Genomic DNA, 22,326 nt, shown 5'->3' on the forward strand with positions numbered 1-22,326 from the left:
TTGGTCCTCCCAGTCACCGTTTGAGGAAAGTGTCATTATCCACATTTGTTATTGAGAAACTGAGGCGTGGAAGGTCGGGTGACTTGACTGAAGCTACACAGCCAGGAAAAGGCTAAATTGAAGCTGGAGCCTGCAGTTTACCCCTCAGGCTATGCTTTCCAGACCTTACCACACGGGCCGCATGCGAAGTCTGAAATGGGGAACCAAGCTAGCCAGCCCTATCACACCCCAGTTCTCTGTCTCCCTCCTCCACACACACTGTCTACGAAGTGATCTGCTCTGATTACTGAACATGTCCCCACATCTCTTGTTCTCCAAGAATCCTTCTAAAAGTGGAAAGGAGAGCTTTCCTGGCCCTGCCTAGAATCAGAACACATCAGGAGTCATTCCCACTTCTCTGCGTGTTGTTCACTCACTCACTCTTGTCCTGTTCCCCTGACCTCTGACACATATTGAGTGTAGGTCACCCAAGCTGGATCTGGGCAGAAAACGCAATAGGACTGTTTGCAGAGGACTTTGCACTTCCAAAAACTTAACCAACATTACATCTTTGATCCCCACCTCAGCCCTGGGAGAAAGAAAGGACGTGTACATTCCTTAAGCACACATTTTGGATCACGTGTCCTCCAGGACACTGTGTGGACCTCGGCTGGTGATACAAGGTTGAGTAAAAAGCCGTCCTTCTTCTCAAGGGGTTTAAGACCTAATAGAGAAAACAGAGGGCCTGGTACAATGAGTGTGTGTGTGCGCTCAGTCGCTCAGTTGTATCCGACTCTGTGATCCCATGGACTGTAGCCCACCAGGCTCCTCTGTCCATGGGGAAGTCAACCCTGAATATTCGTTGGAAGGACTGATACTGAAGCTCCAATACTTTGGCCACCTGATTCGAAGAGCCTCCTCATGGGAAAAGACACTGATGGTGGGAAAGATTGAAGGCCAAAGGAGAAGGGACTGACAGAGAATGAGAAGGTTGGATGGCATCACTGACTCCGTGGACATGAGTTTGAGCAAACTCTGGGAGATGGTGAAGGACAGGGAACAACGAAACACAGGGAAAACAGATGATAGACTCGGAAGTTAAGGGACTTGTTTTGAGAGCTCCTTGAAGTTATGGTCCTCTGAGTAAGGAATCACTTGAAATAGAAATAGTATTCACACCACAGACCTGCTGAGTTGAATTCCTAGGGTTGAAGCCTCACGTAATTCATATGCTGCTCATCAGCTAGTTAACGATCCACCTGAGATGTGAGCCTTCTCTGGCTACATTGCCAGACTCTCCCACTCCATTTTTCTGCCCTCCACTTTTACAGAAGAATTGACATGTGAGGAAGTCAGGTGGGTGGTGGCCCGTAGTGACTTAGAGACAGGATTGGAATTAGCACCTGAACTTCCCTGATTTCCAAGCCCAGCCCTTTTTGCAATATCATTTAAAGTCTTAACTTTGCACTCTGGTTCTGATTGAAACCGCTGCTTTTATTGATCTGTACCCTTTTCTACCTCTAAATGTCTTCAATTATATAAGCTGTTAGTGAGCATTTGTGTCGTATTCTGTCAGCAAGGGTTGTCTGCAAACTGGCCTTTTTTCTGTGCTATAGGCATGTGCTGTGTTTCCAGTCTCAGACCATAGGGAAAATTCTACCCAGAGGCAGAATCCTTAGAAAGTTAGGGTGCCAGGAAGCTGCCTAAAGCTCCACCCTGGCAGATAAGGGAAGCCAGACCAGTAAGACCAGGTCAGGGTTCAGAGAGTGTGGACTTTATTTAGAATTAAGGTCCTGGCAGGGTAGCTCTTTCCTGGTTTACTGTTCCTCACTCTGGGCAGAGATTCAAGAAGATTACCTTGCCCCAAACTGAAAACACCTAGGTCAGCCTATGTATAGTGTGCCCTTTATATCTGTCATGTGTTATACCTTTATATACATATATTTATGTACATATTATGTATCTATATGTCATGTATATATCTTGTCATACATATTCGTCTGCACATGTGAGGTGTATATATGTATGTTTATACATTGTATGCATGTGTGCATGTAAAAAGGAAAATAAAGCCCAGTTAAAGACCAATTGGATCTGCATATGAGCATAGCTTTTTGTTTAGGAACACAGACCTTGCAGTCAGATCAACTTCATGCACATTTCATCGTTGCTTACTTAAGCTCCCTGCTCACTCATCTGAAAGTGGAGATGTGCTACCTGCCTCACCAGGCTTTTTATGGTTATTAAATAAGATAATGTACGTCAGATGTTTAGCACAGTACCTGGTAGGTAATAAGAACTTAATTATTATCACAGAACAGGGATATTCTCAGCCCTGTGCTCGTTCTCACATTTGTGGTGGGATGGGGATGAGGATGAAGGGACCAGCAGTCTTCCATTGGAAGGGGGTGGTGCCATGCAGCCAGTTGTCACTGCGTGAGACTCAAGACCCAGTAGTGCCAGAACTTCAGCCTTTTCAAGAAAAAACAGAAACCTGTATTTTTAAAGATGAAATTGCCTGATTTTTAAAGTTTTTAGCAATTAATTTTAAACATATATATATATATAGTTCAGTCATTAAGTCATGTTTGATTCTTTTTGACCCAGTGGACTGTAGCATGCCAGTCTCCCCTGTCTTCCACAATTTTCTGGAATTTGCTCAGATTTATGTCCATTGAGTTGGTGATGCTCTCTAACCATCTCATTCATCCTCTTGTCGAGGGCTTCTCCTTTTGCCTTCACTATTTCCCAGTCATCAGGGTCTTTTCTAGTGAGTCGGCTCTTCGCATCAAGTGGCCAGAGTATTGAAGCTTCAGCATCAGTCCTTCCAATGAATATTCAGGGTTGATTTCCTTTAGTATTGATTGATTTGACTTCTTTCAGTCCAAAGAACTCTCAAGAGTCTTAATTGGAAAGCATCAATTCTTCAGTGCTCAGCCTTCTTTATGTACTAGCTCTCCCATCCATATATGACTGCTGGGAAAACCATAGCTTTGACTATATGGACCTTGGTCTGCAAAGTGACATCTCTGCTTTCTAATATGCTATTTTAGGTTTATCATAGTTTTCCTTCCAAGGAGCAAGTGTCTTTTAATTTCCTGGCTGTGTCACAGTCCACAATGATTTTGGAGCCCAAGAAAAGAAAATCTGTCACTGCTTCCACTTTTTCCCCTTCTATTTGCCATGAAGTGATGGAACTGGATGCCATGATCCTAAGTTTTTTTCAGTGTTGAATTTCAAGCCGGCTTTTTCACTCTCCCTTTCATCCTCATCAAGAGGTTTTTTAGTTCCTCGTCATTTTCTGCCATTGGAGTGGGATCATCTGCATATCTGAGGTTGTTGATACTTCTCCCGGCAACCTGGATTCCGCCTTGTGAGTCATCCAGCCCGGTGACTTCACATGATGTTCTCTGAATGGAAGTTAAATAACCATGGTGACCATATTCAGCCTTGTCGTACCCCTTTCCCAATTTTGAACCAGTCAGTTGTTCCATGTCTGGTTCTACCTGTTGCTTCTTGATCCTTGTACAGGTTTCTCAAGAGTTACAAAAGGTGGTCTAATACTCCCATCTCTCTAAGAATTTTCCAGTTTATTGGGATCCACACAGTCAAAGGCTTTAGCAGTCAATGAAGCAGAAGTAGATGCTTTTCTGGAACTCCCTTGCTTTCTCCATGGTCCAGCGAGTGTTGGCAGTTTGGTCTCTGGTTCCTACACCCCCTCAAAGCCCAAAGTGCACATCTGTAAGTTCTCAGTCCACATATTGGTGAAGCCTAGCTTGAAGGATTTTAAGCATAACCTTGCTAATATGCGAAGTGAGCACAATTGTATGATAGTTTAAACATTCTTTGCCATTGCCCTTCTTTGGGATTGAAATGAAAACACATTTTCCAGTCCTGTGGCCACTGCTGTGGTGGTGGTAGTTTGACTCTTGCAACCCAATGGACTGGAGCCCACCAGGCTCCTCAGTCCGTGATATTTCCCAGGCAAGAATACTGGAATGGGTTGCCATTTCCTTCTCCAGGGGATCTTTTCAACCCAGGGAGCGAGCTCATGTCTCTTGCATTGCAGGAGAATTCTTTACAGCTAAGTCACCAAAGAAGCCTAGTGGCTACTGCTGAATTTTCTAAATTTGTTGGCATATTGAGTGCAGCACTTCAACAGCATCATCATTTAGGATTTGAAATAGCTCAGCTGTAATTCTGTCACCTCCACCAGCTTTGTTCGTAGTGATGCTTCCTAAGGCCCACTTGACTTTGCACTCCAGGATATCTGGCTCTAGGTAAGTGATCATACCATCATGGTTATCCAGGTCATTAAGATCTTTTTTTTCACTTCTCCTGTTTCCTCAGCTATTTGTAAAAGTCTTCTCAGACAACCACTTTGCCTTCTTGCATTTCTTTTTCTTTGGGATGGTTTTGGTCACTGCCTACTGTACAGTGTTATGAACCTCCGTCCATAGTTCTTCAGGCACTCTGTCTACACATCTAATCAGTCCCTCGAATACACACACACACACACACATCCATAGTTCTTCAGGCACTCTGTCTACACATCTAATCAGTCCCTCGAATACACACACACACACACACATCCACACACAAATACCATAGGCCAGCAGAATGATTTGTGGGCTGGTCACTGCCCTTCAGCTTTGCTGTCTAGAAGATCACAGCCCTTTTCTTGCTTCATCACACACCCTCTAAGCTCGGATAAGGAGGCTGTTTCTCCTTATTTTTACAGAGCACCTGTCCTGTGTCTGGTGCTGGGGAGCATACTGGGAAGAACACCCTGTAATCTTTGCCCTCTGGCAGGGCTGACACACCAGATGCTCGGGAGCAGGGAGGAACATTTGTGTCAGAATTTGGGTTGCGTTGTAAAGAAAAGGATAAAGAAATGGAAGATTTCTGGGAACTGATAGGGAGTTTCTTTGAAGGTCTGTTAAATGAAAAAAAGTGTAAAAAGTGTAGGATACTACCTGTTGTGGAAACAAGACAGGAAAATAAGAATATTTATATATGTTTGTTTAGTTTTTACAAGAAGAAACACAGAAAACCAAAAACAAATGGAAGTGGTTACCTGGGGAGGAGTGAGATGAAGGGACAAGGACACTTCTGAATGTACCTTTTAAATTGCATTTTGAGTTTTCAACCATGTAAATGTTTGACAGATTTAAAAAATAAATAACCCCGAAAGAGCAAACCCTAAAGTTAAGTACAGATATAAACAGAAACCTAAGGACTTCCCCGTCGGTACAGTGGTTAAGACTCCACGCTTATCCTGCAGGGGATGCAGTTTGGAGCCCTGTTCAGGGAACTAACACCCCGCATGCTACACAGCACAGCAAAAAAAGAAAAAAGAACAAAACCTAAATGTATCTCAAATTGATAGCATAAAAAACTCATCCAAAGTGACTTTCACAAATAGTTCAGTCAGTTCAGTTCAGTTCAGTTCAGTCACTCAGTTGTGTCCGACTCTTTGTGACCCCATGAATTGCAGCACGCCAGGCCTCCCTGTCCATCACCAACTCCCAGAGTTCATTCAGACTCACGTCCATCGAGTCAGTGATGCCATCCAGCCATCTCATCCTCTGTCGTCCCCTTCTCCTCCTGCCCCCAATCCCTCCCAGCATCAGAGTCTTTTCCAATGAGTCAACTCTTTGCATGACGTGGCCAAAGTACTGGAGTTTCAGCTTCAGCATCATTCCCTCCAAAGAAATCCCAGGGCTGACCTCCTTCAGAATGGACTGGTTGGATCTCCTTGCAGTCCAAGGGACTCTCAAGAGTCTTCTCCAACACCACACTTCAAAAGCATCAATTCTTCGGCACTCAGCCTTCTTCACAGTCCAACTCTCACATCCATACGTGACCACAGGAAAAACCATAGCCTTGACTAGACGAACCTTTGTTGGCAAAGTCATGTCTCTGCTTTTGAATATGCTATCTAGGTTGGTCATAACTTTCCTTCCAAGGAGTAAGTGTCTTTTAATTTCATGGCTGCAGTCACCATCTGCAGTGAGTTTGGAGCCCAGAAAAATAAAATCTGACACTGTTTTCCACTGTTTCCCCAACTATTTCCCATGAAGTGGTGGGACCGGATGCCATGATCTTCGTTTTCTGAATGTTGAGCTTTAAGCCAACTTTTTCACTTTCCACTTTCACTTTCATCAAGAGGCTTTTGAGTTCCTCTTCACTTTCTGCCATAAGGGTGGTGTCATCTGTATATCTGAGGTTATTGATATTTCTCCTGGCAACCTTGATTCCAGCTTGTGTTTCTTCCAGTCCAGCGTTTCTCATGATGTACTCTGCATATGTTAAACAATCAGGGTGACAATATACAGCCCTGACATACTCCTTTTCCTATTTGGAACCAGTCTGTTGTTCCATGTCCAGTTCTAACTGTTGCTTCCTGACCTGCATATAGGTTTCTCAAGAGGCAGGTCAGGTGGTCTGGTATTCCCATCTCTTTCAGAATTTTCCACAGTTGATTGTGATCCACACAAAGGCTTTGGCATAGTCAATAAAGCAGAAATAGATGTTTTTCTGGAACTCTCTTGCTTTTTTCCATGATCCAGCGGATGTTGGCAATTTGATCTCTGGTTCCTCTGCCTTTTCTAAAACCAGCTTGAACATCAGGAAGTTCATGGTTCACGTATTGCTGAAGCCTGGCTTGGAGAATTTTGAGCATTACTTTACTAGTGTGTGAGATGAGTACAATTGTGCGGTAGTTTGAGCATTCTTTGGCATTGCCTTTCTTTGGGATTGGAATGAAAACTGCCCTTTTCCAGTCCTGTGGCCACAGCTGAGTTTTCCAAATTTGCTGGCATATTGAGTGCAGCACTTTCACAGCATCATCTTTCAGGATTTGAAATGGCTCAGCTGGAATTCCATCACCTCCAGTAGCTTTGTTCGTAGTGATGCTTTCTAAGGCCCACTTGACTTCACATTCCAGGATGTCTGGCTCTAGGTGAGTGATCATATCATCATGATTATGTGGGTTGTGAAGATCTTTTTTGTACAGTTCTGTGTATTCTTGCCACCTCTTCTTAATATCTTCTGCTTCTGTTAGGTCCATACCATTTCTGTCCTTTATCGAGCCCATCTTTGCATGAAATGTCCCCTTGATATCTCTAATTTTCTTGAAGAGATCTCTAGTGTTTCCCATTCTGTTGTTTTCCTCTATTTCTTTGCATTGGTCGCTGAGGAAGCCTTTCTTATCTCTTCTTGCTATTCTTTGGAACTCTGCATTCAGATGCTTATATCTTTCCTTTTCTCCTTTGCTTTTTGCTTCTCTTCTTTTCACAGCTATTTGTAAGGCCTCCCCAGACAGCCGTTTTGCTTTTTTGCATTTCTTTTCCATGGGGATGGTCTTGATCCCTGTCTCCTGTACAATGTCACGAACCTCATTCCATAGTTCATCAGGCACTCTATCTATCAGATCTAGGCCCTTAAATCTATTTCTCACTTCCACTGTATAATCATAAGGGATTTGATTTAGGTCATACCTGAATGGTCTAGTGGTTTTCCCTACTTCAATTTAAGTCTGAATTTGGCAATAAGGAGGTCATGGTCTGAGCCACAGTCAGCTCCTGGTCTTGTTTTTGCTGACTGTATAGAGCTTCTCCATTTTTGGCTGCAAAGAATATAATCAATCTGATTTCGGTGTTGACCATCTGGAAATGTCTATGTGTAGAGTCTTCTCTTATGTTGTTGGAAGAGGGTGTTTGCTATGACCAGTGCATTTTGTTGGCAAAACTCTGTTAGTCTTTGCCCTGCTTCGTTCCATATTCCAAGGCCAAATTTGCCTGTTACTCCAGGTGTTTTTTGACTTTCTACTTTTGCATTCCAGTCCCCTATAATGAAAAGGACATCTTTTTTGGGTGTTAGTTCTAAAAGGTCTTGTAGGTCCTAAGGAGAAAAAGAATTGCAAGGAAAGTCTAACCTCTACCTAGTTTGCTGTTACTGGGATAGTAACTCTGGAAACAATCTTTGATGTGTGAATGGAGTAGAGCAGATGATTATATTATAATAAATACATTACTGTTGTTTGTGAACAAGGTTCTCACTGTGGGAAAAGAAAGATAAAATACGGAATTGGGGAAGATGAGAGAACCCTGTAATGTTGGAGTCAAACAAGATTTCCTTGTAAACTCATAATTTCTTAATATGTCCTGGCTCTGTCCATTGAACGGCTGGGAAGCAGTGGCAGCTTCGCAACAATGAGCACCTCGCACCCAGGCTTGTTTCTACACACATTTCCTACTAAGAGGAACCAGGGCTCCTTAAAAAAATGTTTGAGTCCAAGTCTGACATAGAGAACGTACAAGGTGAGCCTGGAGTGTTTTTGTTGTTGTTGTTTTTTGTGCCAGAAAATAAGGCAGATGGTGACACTTTAAAGGACACAGGAGCTGGCTTGTAGAAGCTCCCACCAGCCAAACTGAGACAACTTTAACATTTTTTAAAAAGCAGTAATGGATTATAATGTATTTGCATTGGAGGGAAAAAATTCGTGAGTTCATAGCACTGTTTCAGAAAAGGGATAAAATGACTTTCTTTACAAGATTGCGGGCTAATAGATGTGGCCGGAACTACAGGCTTCACAGAGTGCCGTTCTGCAGCCACCAGTGCAGTAAGTGGCTCAGGCGGGGACCTTTTGGACTGTTGCCCGCCAGGCTCCTCTGTCCATGGTATTCTCCAGGCAAGATGCACTGGAGTGAGTTGCCATGCCCTCCTCCAGGGAACCTTCCCAACCCGAGAATCAAACCCGAGTCCCCTGTGTCCCCTGCGTTGGCAGGCAGGTTCTTTGCCCACTGAGGCATCAGTCAGTCTCCAGGGAGCATCAGTGGGTAATAAAGCTGTTGTGTGGGAAGCTGTTGGACAACAGGATGGTCATACAGTCTCAGAATAGCACTCCACCCATTTCCCACTAATTTAAGTGGGAAAATGTAGATTTACCAGTGAGAAATCTTAGGAGTACCAGCTTACCTAAGTCATCAAACCTATCCTCACCAGAAATGGGCGAGCTGTGTCACATCAGTTATCTAACACTCTTTTAAAATGTTGAATTTGAACCTAATCCTAAAGAGACAGACAAATCTATTGCAGGCCATTCAATTAAGAACCGGCTGGAACTCTTCTGTATGTTGGTGTTAGAAGAGACCAAGAAAAGTAGGTTGGGGTGGGGGGAGGGGGTGATATTCTAGATTAAATGAATCTAAAAGCTATGAATAAATGCAGTTCTAAGATCTATGACTGGATCCTGTATTGAGGCAGTTGGAAACAACTGTATAGGAGATTAGTGAAAGAATTAGGGAAATTTGAATACAGGCTATATACGAGATAATATTATATCAAAGGTAAACTCACTGGGTGTGCTGTTGGCATTGTGGTTATATAGAATTTTAGGGGCCCAAGGGGGTATATGCTGACATAGTTAGGGGTAAAATGTCATGACATCTGCAACTCTCAAATGGGAAAAAGTGTATCATCATAAAAAGATAAAGCAAGTGTGACAGGTGTTAATTGGTGAATCTAGATGAAGGGTATGTAAGTATTCATCATGCTGCTCATTTAACTTTAATATATAGGTTTGAGATTCTTCCCAGAAAATATTGGGGTAAAACAAATGCGAGCTGCAGTGGCCAGGGAAGGCGTCACAGAATCAGGGCCATTTGACCAGAGCCTTGAAAAGGCAGAAGTGCAGAGAAGGGATGGAGGCCGTGATAAAGCAGAGGCGAGAATGAGTGCAGCGTCTTTTCAGATCCAGTAGAGGCAGGACAGAGTGAGCAATAAGAGTGAATTTGAAAGGGTGCTTGGAGCCACTTGATGAAAAGCCTTTAGTAGTAGGTGACACACATATCTGATCATATAGAGAGTAACAAGGGAAATCCTAGGTTCTTGATCTGAGGGGACCCAAAGAAATAGTGTTTGGGAAAGTTGGTCCATTGTGGTAGAATACTGGAGGCACTGGAGAGTGAAAACAAGAGCTGTTTTCTTTTTTATTTTAGTAATTTGAGGCAGTGGACATATGGCTTAAAGTGACGGATAGCAATGATAATGGAAAGGAAGGAGCAATTCTGGGAAAACGTAAAAGGACTTAGCAGTCTCTGTAACTGACTGGATAATATGGGGCTTAATGAGAAGTTGGATCAGAAGATCTGTCTCAGTGATGCCATTTAGAGGGCCACAGATTTGGGGGAACTTCCCTGCTTTCCTGGGCTTCCTATGTTCCCATCGGATTTAGGCTGATTGGAGTCTGATCTCTGCTGCTAAAGTTTAATGGGAATGTCATCAGGAAGAGGGGGAAACCTGCATGATAATCTTGATCTGCTGATACAAGCATTTCTTCCTCCTCTAATTCTAATTCTTCCTTTAAGCTCTAAAAGGAGGAAAAAACCCTGTACCTGTTAAAATTATGTTGTAATCCCCCTTGTCCTCCGCTGTCTCCGCCCTATGCGGTGACTTTTTTTTTTTTTTTGAGAGGAACTTTCCATGGCTGCTGAAATGACCCTTGTCTTTGCCCCAGCAGTCCTGTACAGCCAGGTGCATAAACCTTGGCCTAGTGTGCCCTTAGTTATGTTGAACAGTTCACAACCCAGCCCAAATGCAAAACCAAACCAGGTTAGGTTACCAGACCGTTCCTTCTAAGCTTTAATGTGGGCATAGGAAACCAGTCTTTCACAGAGCCGAGCAAAACCAGGCAAGGAGGAAGCCCAAGCTGTCCTAGGATGGGATGGGTTTTCTTCTGAGGTAGTGAGCAGGGAGGAGTTCACGCCCATTCTGGGTAATCCAGTGGTGGGATGTGATGGATGTGGCCGAAGACACCAGACGAGCAGCTGGAAGAAAAGACCTTTAAAAGTTTATTCTGCGAATCCCTCGCTGCTGCAGGAAGTAGCTCTGCCCCTCAGCGTTTGCACTGAAGTTTCGTATATCTGCCTCATCCATTACCTGCAAGCGACTGCGTCTCACTCACTGTTGTACCCCTAGCGCCAGCGCAGTATCTAAAGCAGCACTGTCCAACAGAACTTGCTTCAGTGAAGGAACTGTTTTAATCTGCACTATTCTATAAGGTAGCCACCAGCTGAAGTACAACTGAGAAACTGAACTGTAAATTTTGTTTTAAATTTACATATCTGTGTGGCTAGTGGCTATTGTATTAAATAACAGAGGTTTGGATTCTAAGACTTTCCCTCCCCCATTTTATTGAGATCTAATTGACGTATAGCACTACCTAATTTTAAGATGGACAGCATAAGGACTTGGCACCCACGTATTGCAAAATAATTACCACAGGGATCTTCCCTGGTGGTCTAGTGGCTAAGACTCCATGCTGCAGATTCAGGGGGCCTGGGTTCAACCCAGGTCAGGAACTAGATCCCCATGCAGCAACTAAGACCACCCCTCCGCACAGCCACAATTAAATAAAACGATTACCACAGTAAGTTTAGCTATCATTCATAGATTCTAGGACGTTTACTTAATGATAAGCTAAGTTGAATCTTTACCTTGGATGAGGAGGTGGAGGTCAGGGCAGGGCATGATAGACTAGAATAATTTGAAGACAGCCAGAAGTTGTAGCTTCTGGAAGTTTGCCTTCTTGTCTGGTTGACAGGTGTAGTAATGGGGAGTAGAGCAGAAGGAACATCGAGGAGGAAGGAGCAGTGTGTGCCACACATGACGTGGGGCGCAGGAGCCAGAAACCACGGCAAGTGAGAGAACAGGGAAGAGCGGGGACCAAACAGGACGGCGCACTTGCCATGCCAGGCGTGGGGAGTGCTGACCGACAAGACCCCCGTGACCTGATGGACCTTACCGCCCAGAAACAGACGAACAAGCGGTCGCATTGAGTGTTCACACTGCAGTTAGGATAGGCACTGGGAGCTGCGGTTACGGTGGAGGGGCTGGCTAACTAGCGCTTCCTGTTGGCTGCTGCATCTGTGACCTTTCTCCCAGGTGCAGTGGTGAAACTCTGAAAGGTTTCAATCAGCAACAAGGTGCAGGCAAATCTGCAGTTCAGTAAGCTGGATCTACTGTACTGTGGCCAGTGGTTTTTCTTGTGAACCAACCGTCTCCAGTGTCTTGTCTGGTTTATGTCTTGTTTTGTTTTCCTTTCTTCCTCTTTTCCTGCGTCACTCTCTCCTGGGCCCCACGCTTTTCTTCTTCCTTGATGTCCTTCTGTCTCTGATCCAAAGATCAGCCAGTAAAAAGCAGTCTCACCTGTCCAGGTAAGTGGGGTGCCAGGGTGAGGGGGGAGGAACCACCCCCTTTTATATGTAAAAGTTATGTACTTGTATTGTATGTATTAATTGAATAGTTAATACTTTCACATGACTTAGAGTTTAAACGGTAACAAATGAGAAGATAATCGAAAGGTTCCAACTCCATCCCTTTCCCCGGCAGTTTTCTCCCTCAGCGGCAGCCAGGGATATACGTTTCTTTTGTACCCTTCCAGAGAGATTTTGCATGTTTTGTATATATATGTAAACAAACATATAAGCAAATCATTTTCTTCTCTCTTACCATCTACATAATTCTGCATCATGTTTTTTCAATCAACAATGTTTCTTGGAGACCATTCCTTGTCTTATATAAAGAGACCCCTCATTCTTTTATAGACTGAAGGCTGTGTCATTATATTGATATCCTGCAGTTTATTTAACCAGTCACCCACTGCGAACACTTAGATTCTTTGCAGTGTTTTGCCTCCGCACAAGGGCCTCCGTGAAGACCCTTTTACGTAGTCATTTGCTGGATATGGCTAGGAGACGCCCTCTGGAGGGGCAGCAACTATTGATTAGGAACTGGCAGCTCAGACACTTTTCTATTCTAAAAAGGAGAGGCATAGTAAAGATCTGAGCTTCTCCTGTTCCTGCAAGGCCCTGTTATTAGATCTGGTTTGGTGATCCCTGGTACTTTGAGATTTTAGGGCTGTAATAGTTTCTAAGCAGGATGCCCTAAGCTGGCTGTAGAAATGGGATTGGAATATACCATCAAACAGACCCGATTTCTGTTCTCCATGGTACACACAAAATAAATGGAATCTCAGAAGCTTGGGTGATGACCATTCTACTCCGCCTTTCTAGAAAAGGGTTCAAATTGCCAGTTATCCAACAGGTGAAGTTGCCAGTTACCCGGCTAAAGGCCTGGTCAGCCTCCTAGAGACACTTGTTTTGGAGAGGGATGAGGAGCCTAAGCTAGAGTGAGGGCGAGTGTCTCTGCTCCCGCCCCTTCTGTCCTCGGCTGTGCCCTGCAGGCCTGTGTGTGTTTTTGACCCTCCCATCCTTGGCTTGCAGTCTCCTCTTCCTCGCAAATCGTTGCCTAAACTAACTAGCTGTTTGTTTTTTCCTGTCTTTTTCTCGCATTCATTTTCTCCGCCGCGTCCGTTCTGTTCCATCAGCCCCATTGCAGCCTGGTAAGACCCACCACGCGTGTGTCTGTGCACACCCTGTTCTTGCTATTGTCTCTTTGTCTCCTGACTCCAGGAAGGGCTATTTCCCTTGACGCCTTGCTGGGTATTAAAGAGATCATATCTGCTCTGCCCACCTAGCATTCCAGATAGGTGGTATTGCCCGTGGTGCAGACATGGCCAGTCTCCCACCAGATGGAGCGGGGTACAGAGTGAGAGGGTCAGTCTCTTGTTACCCAAGACTCAGGGCCCCTGTCGACAGAGCTTCCTTCTGCTACGAGGGTGGTGCCTCCCTGCTCAGTTCGTTGATGTGCTTTTCTTACTCTTTCTCCAGGTTAAGTAGCCTGTCTTTGGGAGATTCAGCACCTGAACGCAAGTCCCCTTCTCACCACCGCCAGCCCTCTGACACATCTGAGACAACAGGTAATCTTCTCAGGGCATCAACACATAGGCACAGAGGTGTTCACCCAGACAGACAGATCTGCATACCCTAGATACAAGACGACTTAGCCTTTATATTGAGCTCGTAATGTGCACGAGGCGTTGTGTTACGTGTTTTTACCGATTGTCTTATTCAGTCCTTTTATCAGTGGTAGAAAGTATCCCTCTTTTACAGATGAGGGGAGCTGAGACACAGAGTGGTTAAAAAGTTTTCCAAGTGTGCAAACTTGTAAGAGGCAAAACCAGGACCTGAAACCAGTGGGGTTGTAGCTGGAGCTCGTGCTGTCTCCGTTACAGGAAACAGTATCTAATACACGCCCCCAGTGTACAGGATCTCACACGTGCCCACAGGGATGGAGTCTGAGGGCAGTTACAGCCTGGCTTTCTTTTTCCCTACGTTCTGTGTGTGATTGTGGCAGAAGGGGTTTTCTCTAGTCGTTTATCCTTCCCTGCATTTTGGCACAGGCCAGCCCTCAGTTGCCCCCATGAGTTATCCATCTCTGCAGAGGCAACACGCACTGGTGACCCACCTTCTGTATTCACTGAACGTGATTTAATGGAAAACTTCCAGGGTCACTTAGGCTTCGGTCCCGGGGTTGCTTCTCTGAGATATTAGTCTTCAGCCTGGCGTTGGCCAGCCCCCTTTTTTGTCCAGTCCCACTCAAACAAGCCTAAAAAGAGAAACATGTACAAGAGAGACAAACACCTCCACACCTCAAGAAGGGAATTTCTTGTGTAGAATACAGAGTAGATGACAGGGTTTTGTCGATTGCTGAGAAAGGCTTGCATTGCAAGAGTGTGTTTGGACAGGCTGTCGAGGGAATCCGGAAAGGCTCTCTGGAGGAAGAACCACACTAGGGCTCTGCTTGTTTGGCCCTGGCTTGTGTGCCCTGACTTCCCAGTGACAGACCCAGCTGAAGCCCCTTCCCCTTCGCCCTCTTGCCAGGTCTGGTTCAGCGCTGCGTCATCATCCAGAGGGACCAGCATGGCTTCGGCTTCACAGTCAGCGGGGACCGCATCGTCCTGGTGCAGTCTGTGCGGCCTGGTGAGTGCTGTGTCTCCCTCGCCAGCAGTGGACAGTTCTTAGAAAGTCACCGTGGATGTGACAGTGCCATAGGACTTGGAGAACTTGCATGTGCTTTTACTAGAGGCCTGGGCGTCCTGTGGCATGCATGGTTCATTCTAGAATTGGTTCCCTGGGCACATCTGGGGATGCCTCCACAATACTAAGCATTTCTAGGGCTCACACTCTGGGCTTGATTTCCCTGTTGGAATTGTGAAAAAGGCAAAATAGCCCTCAGGTCATCAGGCAGGTGCCTGATTGCCCTCCAGGGGAGCTCCTTGTCCCAGGTTGGAAGATGCCATGGAGAAATCGAAGACTCACTTTCTTCTTCCCGCCTTCACATGACCTCGCTCCAAGCACAGATGGTTACTGTGCTGCAGCATTCACAGTTGAGGCAGGCATTCTGTTCCAGATATCTGTGCAGATACAATTACACTAAGTAATGAATGACTGAAAAATGTATGTTGGACAGTACACAAGAAGAAGGGTTACTTGGAAGGTTGTGTTGAGCTAGTTTGTTCGAAGCATAGTATCTCCCTTCTTATTAGTTTGGGGAGCCTTCTTAGAAGAAAATCGGATTTCAGGAGTAGTTTGAAAGATGGCCATAGAGAACACGTTGACGAGATGGGAGTTTGGTGGGAAGCGAGTAGCGAGTGGGAGGGCATTGTAAGCAAATCAGTTGTGTATGGAAAAGCTTCAGGTATTTCAGAGCCCTGTAATGTCCGGTGGTAGAATCACTGTTGTTAAGTGACCCAGATTGAAAACTAGGAGCAGGAAGGAGATGGGAGTGGCGAAGAATATGAGGCAAGTATCTCTAAAAAGAGTGAACCTCATTGTAGCAAATGGGATTGGTCCTGGCAGCATGGTACATCCCAAGCAGGAAAAAGAGTACAAGGAAAGGGGTAGGTAACTGGCCAGCATTTTCCTACTAAGTAGAGTGCAAAATGGAAAGGATATGTGCTTTACTTAACTTTGGAAGAAATATTTGGAATTTATTTATGTGAAAGGTGAAAAGAGAATTTCAAATTCATGACCAAAATGAGGTATGTGAGCCATATGAGGATATAAATAATTAGCACTCCTTATGTTTGGGAGTTAACTTTTATCAGGGGGAGGTTTGCTTTTCATATCCTAGGGTAGAACTCTGAAAAGAAACTTCTTCTTTGCTTCTGTATTCTCTCGAGGTTCCTGGACTCGGGTGAGAGAGCGAGTGGGACTGCCAGTAACTTGTACTTTGCCTCTGTGATCTCTTTGATACAGAATGTATGAGGATCCCCTCCAGTGAATTATGAGTTCAGGGCTCCTCCAATTTTTACCCGCCTCTTAGGCCTGAGCAGAGTCAGACTCAGAGAGGAAAGAACAAAAGGATGGCTTGCAGTGAAATATGAGTTTTGGAAAATATGTGTATGAATGTGTATTTTGGGCAGGAGAGAGGAAGAGACATCATTTGGATTGGCATCGAAATCACAAGAGTAACACCGCAGTTGTTATTATCTTTTCCAGATTGTAGGCTTCTCAGGTCACTGTTTCTCCAAGTGCAGTCTGTGCTCTGCTCCATTAGAATCACCTGGGCCCTTAGGACGATTGAATCCTCATTCCAGGGCCCAAGTCCCAAAGCGCTGGGTCACCCTCTGACGAGGGGGCCAAGGAATGTGCTTTCTGACAAACTCTTCTGGTGATTCTCGTGCTTACTGAAGTCTATAACTTCTTCTCTAATTCCTTTACTCTGGAAAGTTTAAATTTTTTTTAATCACTAAGTTATTAGTGTTTCATGCATTCAGGCAAAATCACTCTTCCCCTCCACCTTTAATTTCTAGATGACAGTGTAAAAGAGAGTTCTCAAGCTAGTACTTTTCCCACAAATAGCACACTTTAGATTGGGTAGTCTGGATCCCAATACTAAAAAGCCAAATTGGAATGTAGTCATCACTGTAATTTCTCTTTTTGGACTAGAAACATATAGATGTACTTTGTGGGAGTTTTGTTTTGATCAGACGAATGCAATTTACGGATTTAATGATCATCGGGGCAAATTTACAAAAATCATAGTTTTTATGCTTCTCATGAAGCATAAGTGTTTCCTGTGCTTTCTGAGTACTACTTAACTCATTTAAAACTACATTTTACCCTCCATATCTGTGAGTTTCGAATCTGAGAATTCTACATCCATAGATTCAACCAACTGCAGCCCAGAATTTCCATCTGCAGTTAGTTCAATCAAATGTGAACCCGGAAGGTATTGTACTATGCTGTTTTAAGTAAGGCACTTGAGCACGTGCAGGAGGTCCTAGAATTAATCCCCAGTGGATACCCAGGGACGACTATACATGGTGGTCAGAACCGCTGCGGCTGCAGAACCACTTTTTTAACAGAAAATAAAGCAGTGATCATTATCTTCCTTAATGCTAGGAATACCCACAATGTCTTTTATGAACCTCTCAGGGCTTAGGGACCAGGATTTGAAAACTCTTGTTGCAATTCTTTTCTCATACCGTATATTCCTCTTAATAATTACTTCAACAGTTATTTAATACAGTAAACTCATTCTTCCCACTGGATAATAGAAATAAACTCTTATTTGACCTTGGAACATATCCAGACACATTCACATAAAGCACACATTGCTCTCCCCGGAGTCAGGCCCTGCCTCTCTGCCAGTGTGGCCTGGCGCTCAGAGGAGAAGTCTGCTTCTGAGCCAGGTGGCGAAAAGAACAGGAGATGGGACCTAGTCCAGTCTAGCTCAAAGGTAGTTGTGGCCCTGGAGCAGAATAGGATACATACCCAGCATGTGAAATACTTAACACAGAGATGAGAAGAGATTTGAGGGGGAAGGTGATCTGGCAGGTTCATGAGTGGAGACTCAGTGACCTCTGGAAAGGTGGTGGGTCTTCAGTGACCTCTGGAAGGTGGTGGGTCTTCACTGACCAGGCCTTCTGCTTCCTCACAGGAGGTGCAGCCATGAAAGCCGGTGTGAAAGAAGGTGACCGGATCATCAAAGTGAGTGAAGTTCCCTCCCTGGGTGACAACCCCCCTCCCCCGCCGGCGGGGACGGGGAGTGCAGGGTCACTTGTGGCCTTGGCCCCTCCTGTACACTTCCGTTTTCATAGCATCTGTCATCAGCCACTGACCAGGAGGGTGGCACAATGACAGAGAATACCATGACAGAGAATGGGGACTAAGATAGCTGGGTTCTGTATTCTAGGCCCTTCTTGACTGTGACTAAGATCTATAACAGGTTTTACTATACTAAAGAGCCCTGATAAATGGCTCCCTAAAGAAGTGGCTTTGACCTAAGAAAATGATCCCCTAGGCTTCCACTGCCATTACTTAGTCATGTCATTTGTCCCCCAACAGGTGAACGGCACCATGGTGACCAATAGCTCACACCTGGAGGTGGTGAAGCTCATCAAATGTGAGTTGGAAAGAGGTGGCAATGAAAGAAAGTCAGGGAGCAGATGCACGGGGGGCACAGGGGGAAGCAGGCCTGTTGACCCAGCAGGGTTCCTCTGTAGACGCGGGAGGTGGCTAAAGTCTTTAATCTTGGCCTGATCATCGTAGACTGCCACGGTTCCCTCCTGTCATTTCAGGTGGAGACGCTATTAATCTCTCATGCGACACGTTTATTTTTCTACCCATCTTTGCACTACCTTTTAGATCATGTTCTACTAAGACCAGGTCTCACTCAAATACCACTCACTCCCCTCTCCCAATGCTGGGAAACAAGGGACTGAGTGGGCAGCTCCCAAGTAGTTGTGGGTGGGGTTTTGGTTGAGGCCTCTGCCTGAGGAAAGGGAAGGAAAGGAGCCTTGTGCTGGTGTAGGATGGAAGGACAGGAGTTAGAGAACAGGTGGGGCATTAACCGTGAGGAGAACTTTACCTGCAGAACTATAAGCTTAATGGAAGGAGAGGGGAGAACTGCCTCCTTTGTGCCTGAGTGTCTGCTGTTGCAAACAGCACCACTTGAGCAGCCCTGTCTGTCTTCCTCCAGCTGGGGCCTATGTTGCTCTCACCCTCCTGGGCTCTTCGCCCTCGTCCGTTGGTGTCTCTGGGCCCCAGCAGGACCCAGCCCCAGCAGGAGCTCCCCGAGTCACCCCAGTGGTCCCCCCACCGCCACCTCCTCCACCTCTGCCACCTCCACAGCGCATCACAGGACCCAGACCTCTGCAGGTAATGGTCCCCCTGCTCCTCTCCTCATTCTGGTGTCCCTTTGAAGAGCTGCCCATTGGAATGGAACCAGGTTAAATCGAATGGCATGCCAGTAGGAAGAGACAAGAAAAAGAACTATATGAAGGCCATCAAAAAAGTGGAACAAAATGAGAACTACATTAAAAGGGCGTTTCGTGCTGTAGTGTCCTCTTCCATGTAAGTGCATATGCGGTTTATCAGGTAGCAGCGTGCAGTGTTTCCTGTGTGCGTGCAGGACTCTAAGGAGGCCCTTTGAGAGTGTTCCTCTCCATCAGGGTGAGGGTGCACACCTCCAGGCATGGTCAGAGGAGTCTGTAAAGACTGTTAACAGTCACTGTTGCAAAGATGTGAAATAAGTCAAGGAGTAAAGGAGAGGCTTCCTGGGGAAAAAGAAGGCCTGGAGGAATGAAATATGGAGCCCAGTCTATAGGGGAGAGAGTCAGGAAAGAGCAAGACTAGTAGGGGGAGAACCCAAGGACCAGGATAACTTGTGTGAGGAGTTAAAAAAGGACTAGAGGCAGAGAGTAATAGGGAACAGGATTTTCTGATTGGAAAGAAGACTGACCTGCAAGTCCTGGAAGACTTTAGAGAGCAGTTTGATACCAGATGTGATTATAGTCAGGGTTTCTAGGAAGTTAGGAGTGAAATCAAAATAAGATTTTATGTTTATTGAGCTCCAGTGAGATAGTAAGTGTTATTCAAAACATTCTTACCACCCAGGCTGTCACGTCATAGCTTTCCTTGCCTGGGACTCACCTGGAGGAGGAGAATAAAGCTACTAATTGGGCCCCAACTCTCACCACTGTCATGTTTTCCACTCTTAGGATCCTGAATTTCAAAAACATGCCACCCAGATCCTTAGGAATATGCTGAGACAGGAGGAAAAGGAATTACAGGTAAGGTCACTGCTGAGGGTAGACTGGCCATTGCCTTCATGAGATAATACTTTATCAAAGCAATCTACCAAAGTGTACAACTTAATTTGCAGGCCATATGCTATCACAGGAAAACCTTAATGTCAAACCTCAGGACCTCTAAAGAATTGTCACAGGCCAGTGGAATTTGTTAAAGCAGAATTTGACTGATGCAGAGAGATTTCCAGGCATGGGCAATGATGTGCAGGGAGAACAAGAAGTTTAATTTGGCTGGAAGGAAACGACCAGATTCCAGTAATAGCTGTGGCTTACAGCGAGCTCCTGGCCCCTCATTTCAGTTCTATTGTGCCCACTGTATGTAAACCATTGCTTTAATTCCTAAAAGATTTGATACTTCTTGCCCTCAACATGTTTACAATCTCATGGGGAAAATTCGTATTACAGTAGGAAAGAGAGTGGGAGGGACAAGGAAGAGAGCAGATTATTATTATTAATTAATAATGGGAGATGTAAGGGAAACTTCACTGAGAAGATTGTATTTCAGCTGGGCCTTGAAGAGTAGGGCTTCAGTAAGCAAAAGAGATGGGGAAGAGAATGGACAGCATAGCTCCAAGGCACCAAGACATGAAAATATACTCATTTACTTAACAAACATTAAGTTCCTACTGTGTGCCTCGATACTGTGTGTGCCGCAGTGGAGCTGGGGACAGGTGCTAGGGACGAAGGTTACAGTGGTTATAAAGATAAGTGAGCTATGAACCTTTCCTTTAAGGAGTTTATAATCTAGTAGAATATCAATGGATGGATGAAGGAAGAGTTGCACTGCAGTATAATAAGTGCTGATACTAATGTCATAGAGTAATCAAGACGGTGTGGTACTGATATAAGGATAGGCCTGTAAATCAGTGAAATAGAATTCAGAGTCCAGAGATTAACCCAGACATCTGTGGTCAGTTGGTTTTTTAAAAAGTGTCAAGATAGTTCAGTGAAGAAAGAACAGTCTTTTCAACAGATGGTTCTGGGACAGCAGGATATCTGTGCAAAGAATGAGTTTGGATTCTTTCTTCACACAGTAAATAAATTTAAACACATTAATAAAATTTAAGTCAAAATGGATCAAAGACTTAAATATAAGAGTTAAAACTATTTTTAAGAACTATAAAACTCTTAGTAGAAAACATGGGTATTTATTCCTTGATAAACCGCTTGGACTAGATGGTGGTTTCCTCGCTGTGACACCAAAAGCATAAATAACCAAAAAAAAGAAAAGATAAATCAGACTTAATCAAAATTGAAAGCTTTCGTGCATCAAAGGACACTATCAAGAAACTTTAAAAAGACAACCACAGAATAGGAGGAAATATTTGCAGCTCATATAGGTCTCAGTTTATTTCAGTTCAGTTGCTCAGTCGTGTCCAACTCTTTGCGGCCCCATGGACTGCAGCACACCAGGCCTCCCTGTCCATCACCAAATCCTGGAGTTTACCCAAATTCACGTCCACTGAGTCAGTGATGCCATCCAACCATCTCATCCTCTGTCGTCCCCTTCTCCTTCCACCTTCAATCTTTCCCAGCATCAGGGTCTTTTCAAACATGTCAGTTCTTTGTATCAGGTGGCCAGAGTGTTGGAGTTTCAGCTTTAACATCAGTCCTTCCAATGAACACTCAGGACTGATCTCCTTTAGGATGGACTGGTTGGATCTCCTTGCAGTCCAAGGGACTCTCAAGAGTCTTCTCCAACACCACAGTTCAAAAGCATCAATTCTTCGGCGCTCAGCTTTCTTTATAGTCCAACTCTCACATCCATACATGACCACTGGAGAAACCATAGCCTTGACTAGATGGACCTTTGTTGGCAAAGTAATGTCTCTGCTTTTTAATATGCTGTCTAGGTTGGTCGTAACTTCCCTTCCAAGGAATAAGCGTCTTTTAATTTCATGGCTGCAGTGATTTTAGAGCTCAAAAAAATAAAGTCTGCCACTGTTTCCACTGTTTCCCCATCTATTTGCCATGAACATACAGGTCTAGTACCTGAATATGTAATAGATACTTAAAAATCAACCCAGTTTAAAAGTTAGCTAAGAATTTGAATAGACAGTCCAATAAAGAAGACATACGAATGGCCAGTAAACACATGAAAAGATGCTCAGTATTATTAGTCATTAGAAAGAGGCCAACCAATGCTTTGAGATACCACCGCACACCCACTTGGATGGCCAGAGCCAAAATAACAGCTGTTGGTGAAAATGCGGAGAAATTGGAGAAATGTTTGTTTATATTTTGTCTACATATTCACTATCCTACTCTACTCCCACTGTTAATGTGAAAATGCAAAATGGTGCAGCCAATTCTTCAAAATATTAAACACAGAAATATGATCT

The 22,326-nt window shown here is 44.6% G+C and overlaps 1 protein-coding gene across 10 annotated transcripts in view; it reads left to right on the forward strand.

The window, feature by feature from the left end:
* The window catches only part of ARHGEF11 (Rho guanine nucleotide exchange factor 11), a 116,744-nt gene that overhangs the window by 55,289 nt on the left and 39,129 nt on the right, over positions 1 to 22,326 (forward strand). For 7 of the 10 annotated variants that reach the window (XM_027529615.1, XM_027529683.1, XM_027529648.1 and 4 more), the window contains exons 2-9: positions 12,168 to 12,200; positions 13,373 to 13,387; positions 13,716 to 13,804; positions 14,769 to 14,867; positions 17,833 to 17,882; positions 18,240 to 18,297; positions 18,874 to 19,052; positions 19,895 to 19,966. In XM_027529615.1, coding sequence (XP_027385416.1) covers positions 12,168 to 12,200; positions 13,373 to 13,387; positions 13,716 to 13,804; positions 14,769 to 14,867; positions 17,833 to 17,882; positions 18,240 to 18,297; positions 18,874 to 19,052; positions 19,895 to 19,966 — 595 coding nt within the window. The remainder of the gene's footprint in view (positions 1 to 12,167; positions 12,201 to 13,372; positions 13,388 to 13,715; positions 13,805 to 14,768; positions 14,868 to 17,832; positions 17,883 to 18,239; positions 18,298 to 18,873; positions 19,053 to 19,894; positions 19,967 to 22,326) is intronic. The other 3 variants (XM_027529637.1, XM_027529668.1, XM_027529673.1) reach the window with 3 other exon arrangements.

The sequence above is a fragment of the Bos indicus x Bos taurus genome, chromosome 3, assembly GCF_003369695.1.
Source record: "Bos indicus x Bos taurus breed Angus x Brahman F1 hybrid chromosome 3, Bos_hybrid_MaternalHap_v2.0, whole genome shotgun sequence".
In the NCBI taxonomy this organism is placed as follows: Eukaryota; Metazoa; Chordata; class Mammalia; order Artiodactyla; family Bovidae; genus Bos; species Bos indicus x Bos taurus.